At 46.6% G+C, this 15,701-nt stretch overlaps 1 protein-coding gene across 1 annotated transcript; it reads left to right on the forward strand.

The window, feature by feature from the left end:
• The first annotated feature begins 1,280 nt into the window (after nt 1–1,280).
• IRX2 (iroquois homeobox 2) lies at nt 1,281–7,100 on the forward strand. The gene is made up of 5 exons (XM_064659415.1): nt 1,281–1,623; nt 3,407–3,812; nt 4,248–4,991; nt 5,724–5,791; nt 6,504–7,100. Exons 1-4 carry the CDS (start codon nt 1,381–1,383, stop codon nt 5,765–5,767), a joined length of 1,437 nt encoding a protein of 478 aa, XP_064515485.1. The 5' UTR covers nt 1,281–1,380; the 3' UTR covers nt 5,768–5,791; nt 6,504–7,100.
• The last annotated feature ends 8,601 nt before the right edge of the window (nt 7,101–15,701 follow it).

The raw sequence follows: 15,701 nt of genomic DNA on the forward strand, positions 1-15,701 counted from the left end.
CTAGGAGATTTATCTGATCTGCAAAAAGGGGGAAAGGGGACCGGGGGAGAAGACAGCTAGCCCCCTTGAAGGAGTCACTCAGGCCTCTTCTCCACGCTCTAGCCCAGGAAGAATAGAAATGAAAGAAAGATGAGGGGATTTTTTTTCCCCCTTCATGTGCAAACGCGTTCCATGACCAGATCTTGACTGTTTGTGGCAACTTATAAAACTGTAAAACTCTCGCTGCCAGGAACAGAGCGATCCTGAATCTGCTGATTTGAGCAGTTGCTCTTCTCCCTACCATATAGGGCAGTACTTTTACCAAGTGCTCGCTCTCCCCTTGCGCACTTCTCAGTTCCCCCGCGCCTGGCCCGCCGCGCATACACGCATGCAAATGCACACATCTAACACGCGTGTGCGTGCGTACAGCGCTTCGCCGAGTGCGTGAGGGGATGCAGAAATCTACCATGCACATTCCTTTCTGCTCTCCGTGTGGATACAGAACGAGGGAGAAAGGGGGTGTACTGGAGAATGCGAGAAAGAGTATTCATGGCTCCGTGAGTCCGGAGAGGAGCTGATGAGCAGTATCATCGCTTGGCTTCAGCAGCATGCTCGCAGTCGGAGAGGCTGGCTTGCATTACAAAGCCTGCTTTCGTTGCCTGCCCGCCTTCGTTGCCCGCCTGCCTGCCGTCCGCGGGAGGAGACGGAGTCGGGGCCGGAGCGGGAGGGGGCGGGCCCGCCGCGCTATGCAGATGAGCGGCGGTGACGGACAGCTCTGTTTTCCAATGTCCCTCAGAAACTCGAGTGCTGCTTCCCTCAACTCTTCACTCCAGACTCTATACTTCCCCCAAAATACAGACTTGCAGGCGCTCTGGGATCTGGCTGGCTAACTGGGAGAACTCCATATGCAGCAGCCACTTTTTTGATTTCGGGGGCTTGCTTCTCTCTCTCCCTCTCTCTCGCTCCCCCTCTCCCCTTCTGTTTCTTTCCCTTTCTCACTCTCTTTCTATTAATCCTCTCCTCTTCCATCTCTCCCAGATGCCCTTTCCCTCCCGAATAGCTTTCTGACCTCTCTATTAATTTGCCCTTTGGGGGGGGGGGGGAAGTGTCTTTTTTTTTCCCCCTCCTGTTTGTTTTTATTCTGATCTGGTGCGCGTGGGGGGGAGCATAAAATAACTCTGATTCTCTACATAACTGCACAGAGCCAACCGAGGAGAGACAGAGAGAGAGAGAGAGAGAGAGGGAGGGAGGGAGGGAGGGAGGGAGGGAAAAAGAGGGAGGGAGGGAGCGGGAGGGCGGGCGGGAGAGAGGGAGAGCACGAAAGCAGCGCCAGGAGCAGCGGCAGCAGCAGGGCCGGTCACCCTCGCCCCCTCCCTGCTCCTGTGCACACCAGTGCAAGCCATGTCCTATCCTCAGGGTTACCTCTACCAGCCCCCCGGCTCGCTGGCTCTGTACTCCTGCCCGGCGTACGGGGCGTCGGCGCTGGCGGCCCCCAGGAGCGAGGAGCTGGCCAGGTCTTCGTCGGGATCGGCGTTCAGCCCTTACCCGGGATCGGCAGCTTTCACCGCTCAGGCGGCGGCCACAGGCTTCACCAGCCCGCTCCAGTACTCCACAGACCCCGCCACGGGATTCCCCTCCTACATGGTAACTACCGAAGAGAAACCCTCTCCTTCTTCATTAGCATCCGCATTCTCATCCTCATCATCTTCAGCCTTTCTCCTCACACACTCACCATCAGACCCCGACACCACGCCGCACAACCGGGCGCCCCGCAGTGCCTCCTCCTCCGCGCATCGCGCTGTACAGCCCTGCAACCCGGCCGGGGCCGAGCGGAGCGGAACGGAGGCGAGCGGAGCGGAGCGGCGGGCCGGGGCCGGGTCGGGGCGCCGCTTCGCGACCCAGCCAAGCGCGGTGCCGGCGGGCCTGGGTCCCGGGCTCTCCGCGCGGTTTGAGAAGCCGGGAGGGCGCCTTGATTAAGGAAATACAGATCGTCTCACTCAGTTGGGTTGGAGACTTTCATTCTCCCCCCTGGTTTCCATGTGTATGTCTACAGTCCTCTACTCTCTCTTCTCTTTTTTATTTTATTTTTAATATATATATATTCTTTTCACTGTGATAGCATAGAGGAGGGCTTATTTTTCTCTTTCTTCCTTTTTTTTCCCTCTCTTTTTTCTCTTTCTTTTTAAGTCGGTGTTTAGAGGCGCTGGGGGCTTTATCCCCGTGTGGTTTTATTTACTTTCAGTGTGTTTTGTGCTAATGGTTTAACTGGATTTTGGGAATGAAAAGGAGCATCTGTTTGCGATCTGTGAGCTTCGCTTAAGCCCAAGATGGTTGTAGTGGCCGCAGTTTCGGATTTCACTTTCTTATTATTAGTTTAAGGAGCATTTGCGATTGCGTGTTGTGTGTATTCTGTGCATAAAGTATATAAATAAAACCATAAACAATATAAATAAACTGCACGTCTAGATGGTTATATAGTTTTATAAACACACACGCACATAGAGAGTCAGACACGTATCTAGTCCGTACACACAAAGACTTGTGCCCGGAATTTGAGACAAGAGCCGCTGCCTATATCCTGGGAGAGGATGGTAGCGGGGTAGTTTGCTTTCCCTGCAAAGTGACAGGGAAACTACTTGCTTTCCATCTGTAAAATACAGTCCATAAATTGTCGTGCAGTCTTTATTCGAGGTGATATAAAAGATCTGAGGGTCTCACTTGCTTGTTTTTCCTGCTGAGAAGCAGTAGGCGAGTGGCTGGAAGTTGCAGCGAGGTTATGAACTATGCGGGATACTGGGTGATGTTGAGTCGGTGACTCCCCGGTCTGCGGGGTTCAGAGACATGCTGAAAGTTAGCGAGTTTCTTAGCGATATCTTTAACTTTTCTTGCATTATGCAGACTTAAATAAGCGCAATTTAAACGTTAAAGAGCGAATTAAAATGCTAATTACATCGCATTTGAACAATTCGAAACGGTGCATATCTTCTGATTTGCAAATTGGATTTGCAATGCATTAGTGCAGTGAATTGCTAAGTGGCGGCTTTGTTGTATTTTCTATAGCTAAAAAGGAAACATCTTTTGAACCTTTGAGAGAAATGTAGATATCAAGACACTACCTGTAGGGCCTTTAAAATGTCTACGCGGTTCGAAAATTATATTGGGAAATGTTCAATTACGAGGAGCTGAAATTAGTCAGAAAGATTAAAACATCGCCGATTTTAAGCGCATGTGTCTGTGTGCTGGGCAGAGGAAGGGGGGGGGGGTCGTAACTTAATGGCCTTTGGGTGCTGCTTCTCCCCCTCATAGAATATGGATACAAGACACCATCCCGGGGAAATACAAATATAACCGCCGATCTCGCCTTGACAACTCACTAATGGCTATCAGCAATAACAAATTGCCAACCCCACCGTTTTGTTCTGTCTAGGGCTCCCCTTACGACGCCCATACGACGGGGATGACCGGAGCCATCAGCTACCACCCGTACGGCAGCCCTGCCTACCCCTACCAGCTCAACGACCCCGCGTACAGGAAAAACGCCACCCGCGACGCCACGGCCACGCTGAAGGCCTGGCTGCAGGAACACCGCAAGAACCCCTACCCCACCAAGGGTGAAAAGATCATGCTGGCCATCATCACCAAGATGACCCTCACTCAGGTCTCCACCTGGTTCGCCAACGCACGCCGGCGGCTCAAGAAGGAAAACAAGATGACCTGGGCCCCGCGGAACAAGAGCGAGGATGAGGACGACGATGAAGGAGATGGGCCGAGGAATAAGGAGGAGAGTCCCGAGAAGATGCCCGAGAGCAACGAAACCTCCGCGGAGGACGAAGGTAGGCGCGGGGTGACCGTGGCCCCGGTGGTGTTGCCCCATCCCGCCCCATCGAGTTCCCCCAGGAGCAGGGCAGCGGTAGGGGAGGGGGCACGGCGTTTAACAAAAAAGCCCCCCAGACCTTTCCCGTCCCGTCTCCCCCGGCTTCTTCGGGAGCTTGTCGCCGCGCAGTGCCGGTGGCCGAGGCGGGCGGGGGGCGGCGGGCGGAGGTGCCGCGGCGGACGGCGGCATCTTGGGGGGGCAAGGGGGGAGGTGCTGAGGATGCCGCGGCGGACCCAGCCTGTGGGGATGGATGATCCTCGGAATGGGAAAAGGCCGAGATGGCTAGAGTCTGCCTGCCCGCCGCGGTGGCGCGGTGGTGGCCTGGCTCGCCCCTCTCCTGCTCTGTTTTGCCGCCTCTCCTGACTGCCTCTCTGTGCCCGGCGGGCCCCCGCAGGGATCAGCTTGCAAGTCGACTCCCTGACGGACCACTCCTGCTCCGCGGAGTCGGACGGCGAGAAGCTGCCATGCCGAGCGGGAGACCCCCTCTGCGAGTCGGGCTCGGAGTGCAAGGACAAGTACGAGGACATCGAGGAAGAGGAAGAGGAGGAGGACGAGGAGGACGAGGAGGACATCGAGGAGGATGACGGCGGCGGAGGGGAGCGCGACCCACCGGCCAAGCCCGCCACCTCCTCGCCGCTGGCGGCCGTGGAGGCCCCGCTCCTCGGCCACCCTCACGCCGACGCCGCCCGCAGCGCCAGCAAGGCGGCGCTGGGCCCCCGCGCCTCCCCCGGCCCCCCGACGCCGGCCAGCAAGCCCAAGCTCTGGTCGCTGGCCGAAATCGCCACCTCGGACCTCAAGAGTCAGACCCTGGGCCAAGGCTGCCAGCCTGGCCCGCTCTCCTCGGCCACCCCCGCCTCCGTCCCGCACAGCGCTGCCTACTCCCCCTCCTCCCTCCTGGGGAGGCATATTTATTACACCTCACCTTTTTATAGCAATTATACAAACTATGGGAACTTTAATGCTCTCCAGAGCCAGGGAATCCTGAGATACAACTCCGCGGCAGTGGCTTCAAACGAGGGACTAAGTCAGACTGTCCTAAACGCCAGCTCTGTCCACAAACAGAGCAGTGACTCTTTGAAAACGATCACTAACCAGCTAGAACAACATTACAGGCCCTCTAGCTATGACTCTAAGAAAGGTAGGTGACTTGTTTCTGTCTCTTTCTTCCCCTTTCTCCCTCGTTCTCCTTCCCCGACCAGTACACGACCCTTATGCACTGTAAATACTGAAACCTTCTCTGAAGAAAACAGCGAGCGCACTGCCACCGCTGCCAGAGCGAAGACGGGCACTCATATAATCTGGGGATTAAAAACGGCATGTCGCCGTCGTATCAGTACCAGCCTCTAAGAACCGAGAGAGGAAATGTAAAAGGCGACTCTTAGATCAGTCTTACGCGCTGCAGACACGGCTTTAAAAAGTCACTTTTTTAAAAAAAAAAATCCTTTTTAAAAGGAAAACTACACGCAAAGCTATCCAGACAGCACTGGTGTCATTGCCTGTATTTTTTTTTTTCCTGACAAACTGGTTTGACTCTCTTTGTTTCCAGTATTCTCACGGGGTTTTTTCAGCTTTGAGTTCAGATAATTGCTGACCTTGGTCGTGAAATTACGTGGACCGTGACATTTTTTAACTGTTTGCTTTTTTGTTTATTTTGTTCGTTTGTTTGTTTTTCTGAAAAAGTTTTACACTAATATAGTTGTCAGCTTATTCTAACAAAATACTCGAGATACAGGCAATTATGAAATATTGGCCAGCCTGTTAAACCACCTAGCTACAAATTCTGCACCAGTGAGGGTTGGGACCTACACAGACTGTATAATCTAGTTAGCTGGCTGTGTCCTGTGACTAACTGACGGTTATATTTTGACAGATCCCACTGAAGTCTGCACAGTAGGAGTACAACCATACCTATAGAAGTGCAATCACACAGCAATGCAAGTAAGTGAGAACATTTTCTATTACACTGATCATTTGGCATCAAGTCTGAGACATGCTGCACAGTTCTAGACTTGCTTAACGTTAATTTATTGCTTCATTACTTACAAGTCTGATTACAAAGTAAGACACTATTTTTCTGCTGGTTTTTTAAGCCTCTTATTACGACTTTTCTTTCTCAAGTTTGTCTTAATTTTCAAGTCAGGTTAGTCAGTTCCCTCACTTTGCATACTCTTCGCTTGTGTAAGACAAAGCCGTAGGGACTATTTAAACGTTATAGAAAGAAATCTTAAAAAAAAAAAAAACCCAAAACACCTTTGAAAGTATTGTTATTTAAAAACAAAGTGCTCGTGCTCACGTGGCAGAGCTAAAATTGTACATTCTGAGTGGGGCTTCATGCAGTGACTGCATATTTAATATAAAAAGGAACAACTGTTAGAGACCAACATGCATCCTAAGCAAGGTATGTTATCTGTGACTAGCCTCTTGCCTATCTAGCAAAGGCACTCTGAATACTTTCACTATTTAGAGCTAAAAAAACAGCAACAAAACCACCTTGCTGATATTTTTCAATTATCTCTTTTTATTAGAAGAAATTAGATGAATAAAATTTTTGCCTTGCTTCCTTGCCCCCCCCCCCCCCCCCAGCCGTTTAATGGTGTTAGAGTGTAATTCAAGGATTTTTGGATGATCTGGTTTTTTCCTTGGTCCACAGGTAGGTGTCACAATTGCTTTGAAAAAAGTCAGCAAGCCATCATCTCTCCCCGAGCTAATATATATAACAAATCTCTAAATCCGGATCACGGCTGGTGCCACTGTATAAAAGAAGACCACAGAGCACTATTAAATCTTCAGAATCTAATTATCGAACCAGAATTTTGTTGGACATATGTAAGTTTGCTGGTATAGTATAGTTTCCCCAATGTATGTGTGACTTTTGAAAACAGATCTGTTTTTCTCAGGATATCTTGAATTGATCACTTCATTGCCACGGTATCTATTCGATAGGTGTGCTAGGATTTATTGTAAAATTATTTGTAAAAGATGTATACAGTAGAGATAATAAAGATGTGATTGGAGAACTTGAGTCCTTACAAAGTGGAAACAAATTTGATATTTATTTTTGTAATGATATAAAGCTTCTAGTAATTTATGCAAGTTGTATTGCAATGGAATCTGAACTTTTTGTAAATAAATTTTGCCCCGTTTTTATTTGAAACATTGATGGTTATACAATCTTCGGTTGTTTAACAAGAATTCTTTACTAATTTATATCTCTAATTGTAAATAAAACCAGACTAGTCTGCAACAACATTGTGTTTTTCATTCATTTCCCTTAAAATATTAATTTATTATTTAGAAAATGAGGAAAGCTCTAATTTCACCAGTAGAGCATAGACCATAAAATGAGTAAGCAATTTAAACACGTTGCAAAGATATGCTTTGCATAAATTAATTCCTTCTGAGTTGTTCCATTATACTTAAACTTTAAATTCACATATAGGTGCAAATAGGCATTTGTATATATACATGAATATGCGTAGAGAGGGTGATGTGAATATATGCATGTTTCCTGTAAACTATTTATATAGGGTGTAAAGTGGCTCTTTATTTGAGTTAGCATTCTTTAAATCCACAATTTGTTAAAAAAAAATTAATCAACTGTGACTTATTTCTAATTTCTTTGTTTCCGCTTATGGCTAAAGTATACAAAGGGAAAGGAAAAAAAATTTGAAAGTCCAATACCTGTTTTTTTATTATTATTTCCTCCCTTTATATCAGTAAGCCATATCTTTACAATCACATTGGAAATCCACTTTGATTGGGCTCATAAAATCAGCAAACTCATAATTTTAATTTTTAGTTAAAAAATGGGAAATCTTATATAATATAATTTCAGAAAGAAACGAACAATCATTTATTTTCCCCAAAAGATAAATTGAGTGAATATAACTTACGGTTATAAAACAAGAATAATAGCTTCTTAGATTGCCCTTTAATCAATCATACACTTATTTTTCAAGAGGCTCATCTATTTTATTCCATGATTAATAATGTTCCAGCGTGAGAGCATTATTAGATCCCAGCAGGGGAGATCCTGAATGCTTTTAGCTGCTTTGGAATGGTCAGTTGGGGTTCATTATGGTTTGATATTGAACAATTTATAAAATCTTGTCTAAACATCTGCCAGCTCAGATAGGCCGATGTGTCTGAAGATGGGAAATTGCTGGACCAGTTGATATTGACAAACGGATCTCTCTCCAGTGGCTTTTTGTTCAGTGAAAATTAGTGGCCTCTTGCTCAGGTCTTGTTAGAAAGGGCATTTGAAAGTGATCTTAGATACTTCAGGTATCAGCCTTGGGAATGTTAACTGGATAAAGAGCTGTACTAGTCTGGAGTCCAGAAATATGTTGTGATTATAATAAATAGGGGGAAAGGAAGTTGTTTTTCTTAAATCCATATACGCAATTCTCATGATTCTTCTTCCCCTGCACACCCTCCCCCCCTTTGTAACTTACCCCCATAAAGACATTTAACTGACTGAGAAAATGTGTGTGTTTTTCAGCTGAAAAGGCAGAAATTAATAATATTATTCTAGAAAACTCTGGGATCCATACAGTTAAATATAAGCCACTGAAGACCTTCATGGCTGCAGGCCTACTCATCCTCATATCTTGTTTGTAGAATGATGCTTCTTTGCTTCTGTAGCATCTTTTTTTTCATTGAGGTACAATGCAATTGTATCTGCATGTAGTGTATAGTACAATTAGACAAACGGCTAAGAAATAATTCAGTTTTTTCCTTTCCAATTTAGCAGATGATGTAAATGCAAATATTTACTGTAACCATCCTTGACCGTCTTTACTGTGCACTTCAGGAAGATTTTACAGAGGGAATTTTTGTGTCAGGGGAGACACCTGAACTTTCTTTTCCCTACTCTTGCTCCTACTCCCTCCGCCCCCATCACACACATTTAATGTTTCAGGTCTCTGTTGGACACAGTGTACATTTCAATTGGTAAAAACCAAAAGCTGTGGCAGAGATTAAAAAAGGCTAACGACATTCCTTTGATGTTTATACGCCCAAAGACTTATAAAAGATTTCCATAATTTACCCACCCTTCCTAGTATTTAGACCTGGATTTCTTTCTGGAAAGAAAAGTAGAAAGACTTGGAAAACTGGCTTTCAAGTATTCACTATGTATGTAAAACCCAGTGGACTTTTCTCATCCTCTGAGAAATTCACAAACGGTTCATGGATGCAGATGTGCACCACTGAAATGATTTGGCATAAAAACTTATTATTTTAAGCAAGAAATTAATGGGCAAGAACTGCATATTCAACGTCATTTGAGATTTAGTAATCAAAATTGAAAGCAGGAGGAAAGTGTAGCCTTTCTAGATTGTTGGCACAAACAATGTGATGATTTCAGTGTAGCAAGAAAGAGGGACAAACGATAAAATACATCACTTTGTGTATGGTTTATTTCATAACGATGTTAATCAGCCTGCTGTGATTAAAATCTCACACATCTTTCTATATTTACTCCTTCTTCCCCCCACTCCCTCCCCTCGTTTCTGTGCTCGTTTCAAGCGTAAAAGGCAAATCCTTCCCTCTTCGGGGCCAGAGGTTTCATTAGAGCTGATTTATTGAAATTCAGGCTTTAATCTCAGGTGGGATCCCGGGGGAATTGGCGCTGTCGTCAAATAGGAAGAGGGTCGCTTTCCACTTTGCACTTCCTGGGCTGCTTTTTTCCTCACTCCCTGCAAATGTCAACATTTGTTCTCAATAAGAGAGTTATTGTTTCAGGAAAGCTGCTCACCAACTGCCTTAGGAGCAGAAAAAAAAGCGTCGTCCACCTTTGTTTGGCTGGAGGCTGGGGGAAGGGTTGGGGACGGAGGTGACGAGCAGCTCAGACGAGCAGCGGACAGACAGATAGACAGATAGACATCGGAATTGCTGCTGCACACCAGTCCGCGGCTGGAGGGGAACTGGCCCGATTAAGGGGAAAGTTTATATACAGCACAATGGGCATCTGCGTTTCTCTCCCCGCTCTATTGGCATATTTGCCCCCGACGTGCTCAGCCCCTATAAGAGAGAGGAGCTGCAAGGGGGGGGGAAAGTAACAAACCCATCAACACAATAAAAAAAAGGACTGCCTTCACGAATTTCTACCCGCAGAGGTTGTCTTCAGGTTTTGGGGAATTGGGTGAAGGGTGATTTTTCAGGTGAAGAAAGCAATTGTAGGGTGCACCGTCCGATTCAGCCCTACCTGATGACACCCACCTCCCTAACGGGCCGTCAATTAACTCCCGACACGGGGTGGGCGGCAGCCCTGAGGCAAGGAGAGGGAGTGGCTGGGGGCCGGGCAACCCGGAGCGGAGCGAAGCAGCTCGGCCCGCTCCACTCCGCTTCGTGGTGGCCGCTCCGTGTCCATCCTCACGGGAAAAAAACTCAACCCTGTCACCACTGAAAGTTTCTGGCTCCGTCACATGTTCTCGCGGTTCAGACTCAGAGTGCCTCTGAGGCACCGTGGTACGGATGTAATCGATACCGGGAGAGTTTTATTGCTTATTACCTTTTGAAACAAACAAATAACCCCCCCGCTAAGCCCTCCCCCCCAAAAAAAAACCCAGGCGGAATTTATATATAGGTCGATTCGTTGCCTTCTGCATTCAGATATATCTTGCGTGCTTAGGCAAGCTCCTCACTATCCAGGTGGTCGAAAGGAGCCTTTCCGTTGTAGGAACTGAATAATGATCGTAAAAAATACTGTTGTTAACAGTAATACTTCACATTAAGTAATGTGATGTTCATCCCTTTGTTTTTAATCCAGTAACTAATAACTTAGGCTTCCAGCTCCTAAAGAAATAAAAGCGGAGGGGGGAAGTTGAAAACAAAGGGATCCACGGTGCATAGTCAAAGCACCCATGCATCTAATCCCTGACTATTCTCGGTGTCTCTGAAGCGTAGTCTTTATTGAAAGTACAGAGGGAAAGCGCAATCGGCGGGACACATGCTGACACACAGGTAGCTCGGAGCCGCAAGCAGGGACCTCGTGGCAGGGGGATTCTGGGAGAGCGTTTTACTTTCTGAGAGAGCGTTTACGTCCTGCCGGAGGTGACAGCCGGGCTCCCGCAGCCTGGACCCGGGCCCCCACTCCCCAGCCATGACTCACGGAATAATGTCACCGTTTCGCATGCAATGCTGACCGAGCCAGCTGCGTTTTCCCTGAGCAAAACTATGGGACGGAGGGCGCGGCCACTCTGCCTCGGAGGTGGCCACCGTTAACTTGGATCCTTTCGAGATTTAGAGACTGAAATGAAAGGGCGCGGGGTGCCACCTCGGCCCAGCCGCCCTCAGAAAGGCAGGAGCGTAGGCCGGTAGAGAAAGTCACTTCTGCTCCACTCGGGCTTGTATCATCCGTGATGGGGGATTTCAAAATACTCCCGAATATTTGTGCGGGGAAAAAAAAATAAATAGTACAATTGCTCCTCTCAAGGCGGCTTTGTGGATACTGTGCTGCTCGGGGTCTTAAAGAATGCCCAGAACAAAATAAAAATAAGTATGTGCATTTTTATAGGGAGATAAATTGTCAATTTATTGTGTATAACTTCTGATCAATTATTAATCGTTAGTGTCAACAACAGGGTTATAATTACCTTCAGTTATTTAAAGGGATATTTATTTTTTCTTCTCTCTGATCTGGTAATTAGTTAATGCTCTGGAGTAATGAATTCAAAGCTGATTTGATAATGATTGAGACAGGGTTTTTTCCCTCTCTTTTGGCATCCCCCCTCGCGGGGAGGGGGGGGGAGGAGGAGGGAGGTGTCTCCTCCTGTTTGCAAAAGAGTCCATGTAAAGGCAAATCACTGCGCGTTTCACTTTTCAGACCATAAATAACGATTCTGGGAGTAAAAAGGCGAAATGACAAACAAATAGAGCGCAGCTGGGATGAATAAGGCCGATCAAAGTTAGTGGGGGCCGACGCTTCCCGCAGCCGCCGCAGGTCTGAGTCCCATAAAGGTGCCAGCAACTCTTACCTCTCTCCCTGAGATCAAGGGAGAGGGCAAGCAGGACATTTTAACCCCCTGACATCTTCCCGCGAGCGGAGGAGGGGGAGAAAGAGGGAAAGGAAAGGAGGAAAGTGAATATTTCTTTTTTGGGGGAATCAATGCCTTCACCATCGCCCCAGGGAAGGAGCTTCACCTAGAGCTTGCGAAGCCCCGGCCAGACCGCGTACGATGAGCGGGCAGTGAAGGGGAAGCGGTGCAGAGCAATGCAAAACTGGCTCCGCTCCTCGGAGCGACAGAGGCGCAGCCTTGTGCACTTGAGCGATCCCGAACCCTGCTCAGCCCTGGGGACAGGGAAGCAAGAAATAATTATTACTTTATTTTTTTTTCCCCCCTCTCCTTGAGGGAGCTCGGCAGAGCTTCATCGTGAAAAAAAAAGCAGCAAAAGAGCAGCCCGCAGGGACCATGGCTGCCGCCTTACTTGCCGCCACGTCTTGGGGCGTGGGTAACCCCCTCCTCCCCCGGCCTGGGACTCTGCAGCCTGGGGGAGGTAACTACGGAAAAGGTCTCTTTCACCCCTCTCCCGACAGAGGCGTGTGGCGCTGAGCCGAGGTAGAAGCTCCATCGTTGCCTCCCTCGCTTTCCACCAGACCTCCAATTAATTTAGCGTCAAGCCAGGTCTCGGAGCCAGAAGGTCTTCTTCGTTTTGGGCTTTTTTCCCTTTTTTTTTTTTCTTTTTTCTTTTCTTTTTTTTTTTTTTTTTTTTAGCGCGTTTGGTCTCGTTTTACGGCAGATCTGAGCGAAATGGAATAAGTGTATAGGATATTATATGTAGCAATCATAAGTTTATATATAAAAATGTTTTCCCTGTGCAAAAAAACTGCATTGGAAATTGCAGTGTAAAATGCAAGTTTTAAAATTAATTCATCCTGACAGGTTCGACATCTCCCGGCTCCCTTTTTCCTGCAACTACGTCCGCAAATGAATGCCTCTTCCAGAGTGTATGTTTTAATTTGTCACATCAAGGCAATAAAAGGGAGCGATATATACTTAAGCCAGTTAACATTGTAATAACAGGTTTAAAGGAGCAATTAAATGGTAGTGAGTCGCATGTCTGACTTTCTATAGGCATTACCACATCAATGGTACCTTTTAGACTGACTATAACTTAGCATGATTGTCTCAATTAGTTTAGCTACATGATAGTTATTGTGAACTCTTTGTGAGTAATCAATGTTACGCAAGCTTATGGGAAGGAGGCTTTAATAGGGGCGAGCAGCATCTAAGTAACACGGACCTCCTAGTTCAAAAAAACACCTTCCTCTCACCCTCTCTCTTTTTTCCCCCCCTCTCCTCTTTATTTCTTTACTCCAACCCGAAAGAAAGAAAGGGTAATTTATAGTCTTATAAATCTGTTTCCGAGACCAGTGTAGCTGAACGTAGATTTACAGGCAAAAAAGCAGCTTCTGCCGCGGCTGATCAACGAAAGAACCGCCACAGCGCGGAGAGGGAGGCATCCCCACTTCGTCTCTCCTTGGCTTTAGTGGTGTGTGTCGTGGCTGTTCACTGCCATGATTAAGCCCCGAGCCAGAAATAACCTTGAGGGATGCTCACATCAAACGATATGCGTGTGCATATCTCTTACGGGCGCCTGAACTCCCCTCGCTGACACCGGAGCCAGTCCGAGTCGGAGAGCTGCAGGGACAGACACGCGTGTGCGTGTAACCCGCGAACGGGTGTATGTGCGCGAGGGGTGGAGGGAGGAATGACTGTAAGGAGGGTTATACATACGATATAATGCAGAGAGAAGGGTCCTGCCTGAGCAACGGGCCGTTTGGTAACTTGTTAATTCTTCTCTACTTACAGACTCTCTCGCTAAATACTGAGCCACGGGTGGTTAATGCAAAATACAGAGGGCTGAAAATTTAGTGGGACCTGCGTGAACTGCTTCAAAACACTAACAAGTATGTACTGTTTTCTGTCACGGGAAAACAAAAAAGAATGAGAGAGCGTGTACCATTAAATTTTAGATAAATATAATGCAGTGATATTTCTGTTGGTGAAGTTATTCTCATTAGTCCTAAGAATGTCTCACCATTAGACAAGGCTGGAGTCAGCCTCAGTCGCAAGATTTCAGATCTGCGAACCTTTTTTTTTCTTTGCATGCACATTACATTTCTGTCATGCTTTGCAGAAGAACACGATATCCCCAAAGAACCCAAAGAAGAAAAAAAATACTCTGACAGCAACCATTAGTTAAGAGTGCAATGAATAAACCCCTTGCACAAGAGTATCAAGACTAATTAAGATTCTGTTTAGCAGCCCTGGATGGAATGTTAATGTAGCTTTGACTAACTGGGAATAAGCAGGGGGAAAAACTGCATTTTAAGAGGAATGCTGGGGTGATAACATCTCTCACTTCTTCTGTCCAAGGTCTGCCCAAGCCTGTTACAAAGTCATTATCTCAAATTACTCCTGTACTTCATTTTTAGAGGGTTTGGGCAAGATCCCCTGGCGTTGAAGCGCTGCCTAGAGCCTCACAAAGCCAATACTCTCTAAGGGGATAAAGGCTGAATCAACCCACTATCTCTACCTTCGAGAGTTTGCTGGTACCAGCTTCTTGGACAAATACAGCCAGGATTCTGGAGGCAGATTAGGATCTATTGCTGGCGTCTCCTCACAAATCCCTAAAGGGTTTTTGACCCTTTGAAGTTTTGTCTATTTTGCTTACACAGAAGTTTACATGATTAAGTCAGGATTTTACAAGGCTCAACAAGGCAAATTTAGTCACCTCGGAACACTCAACACCAAAAAAAAGTAAAATATCCAGTTGTCCTGTTACTTGTTTAGCTCTAGAAATACTAGCATACTATCATATTTACAGCGGTTAGTTTAATAAAAGAGAAAAATATCCGCAAGACTGCTTCAGCTGGGGAGGGTGAAACGTCCCCCTCCCTCACGTATTATTATTAATTTTATTTTAATTATATTTTTTCAGACTTTGATATAGCATTCCCCCCCTCTCCTCTCTTCTCCCCCCCCCCCCCCCCCCCTTTTCAAAGATCGTAAATGCAACTACGTTTCTGGGAGAGTGCATAAAATTTCCCAAAGACCTTTCCAGTCTTTCTTAATATTTCCAGTCTGCCTTGACTTCTCCTTATCCAGGCAGTTAAATTTTTTCACTGTCGAGAGACAAGCCCCCCCTAATCCTTCTCTCTGAGGTAAACTTTTGGAAATGCTTTACTTGTTAAAAGCAGCCTCGCATAATGCAAATTCTTTCTTGGAAGGAGAGGGCTGGGAACTGACAGCATAGACAGAAGAGGAGGAGCAGAGGTCGTTCTCAGGGAATAGCTACCTATTTAGAGAAGTCTCCTGCAGTCAGAGCAAGAGGGCTGTAGCTAGGGACTGCGGTTGCATCTGGCCCACCATACTTTCATGGCCTTTTGTGGAATACAAACAGTCTCTTTTTCTCTCTCTTTCTCCCTGTCTCTCTTCCTTTTTCCCCCTCTCCCACCAGAGGGAAGATTGCTCTGCTAACAGATTTCTCCTGCAGAGTTATTTTCAATAAAGGAAGGAAGTATCTGTTTAATCCATCCAGGCTCTAAAATATAATAATAATAATAATAATACCTGGCAGGCTGAAAATTTTCTGTAGCAGGATCAGTGAGTAGCAAGGACAACAAGGGCAATCAAGTGAGCTGCAGATTTTTCTTCCTCAATTGATTTATAATTGATGAATGGATTTTCTTGTGCAGCTGCAATGTGGTTAACAACTATCGAGGAGGTAGGTGTTCTGGGAGGTGTTATTTTGTAAGGGAGACAGTTAGGAGTAACTGGGTGCGTTTATCAGCAGGAGATCTGAGCAAGCAACATGATTACATTAGCTATTAGTGGCTAGG

The sequence above is a fragment of the Pseudopipra pipra genome, chromosome 1, assembly GCF_036250125.1.
Source record: "Pseudopipra pipra isolate bDixPip1 chromosome 1, bDixPip1.hap1, whole genome shotgun sequence".
In the NCBI taxonomy this organism is placed as follows: domain Eukaryota; kingdom Metazoa; phylum Chordata; class Aves; order Passeriformes; family Pipridae; genus Pseudopipra; species Pseudopipra pipra.

Excerpts from the sequence above, each read along its gene's own strand:
- IRX2 (XM_064659415.1), top strand. The coding sequence starts at position 1,381 with ATGTCCTATCCTCAGGGTTACCTCTACCAGCCCCCCGGCTCGCTGGCT. Across the intron at positions 1,624-3,406 it reads CGGGATTCCCCTCCTACATG|GGCTCCCCTTACGACGCCCA; the intron begins GTAACTACCGAA and ends TGTTCTGTCTAG. Across the intron at positions 4,992-5,723 it reads TAGCTATGACTCTAAGAAAG|ATCCCACTGAAGTCTGCACA; the intron begins GTAGGTGACTTG and ends ATATTTTGACAG.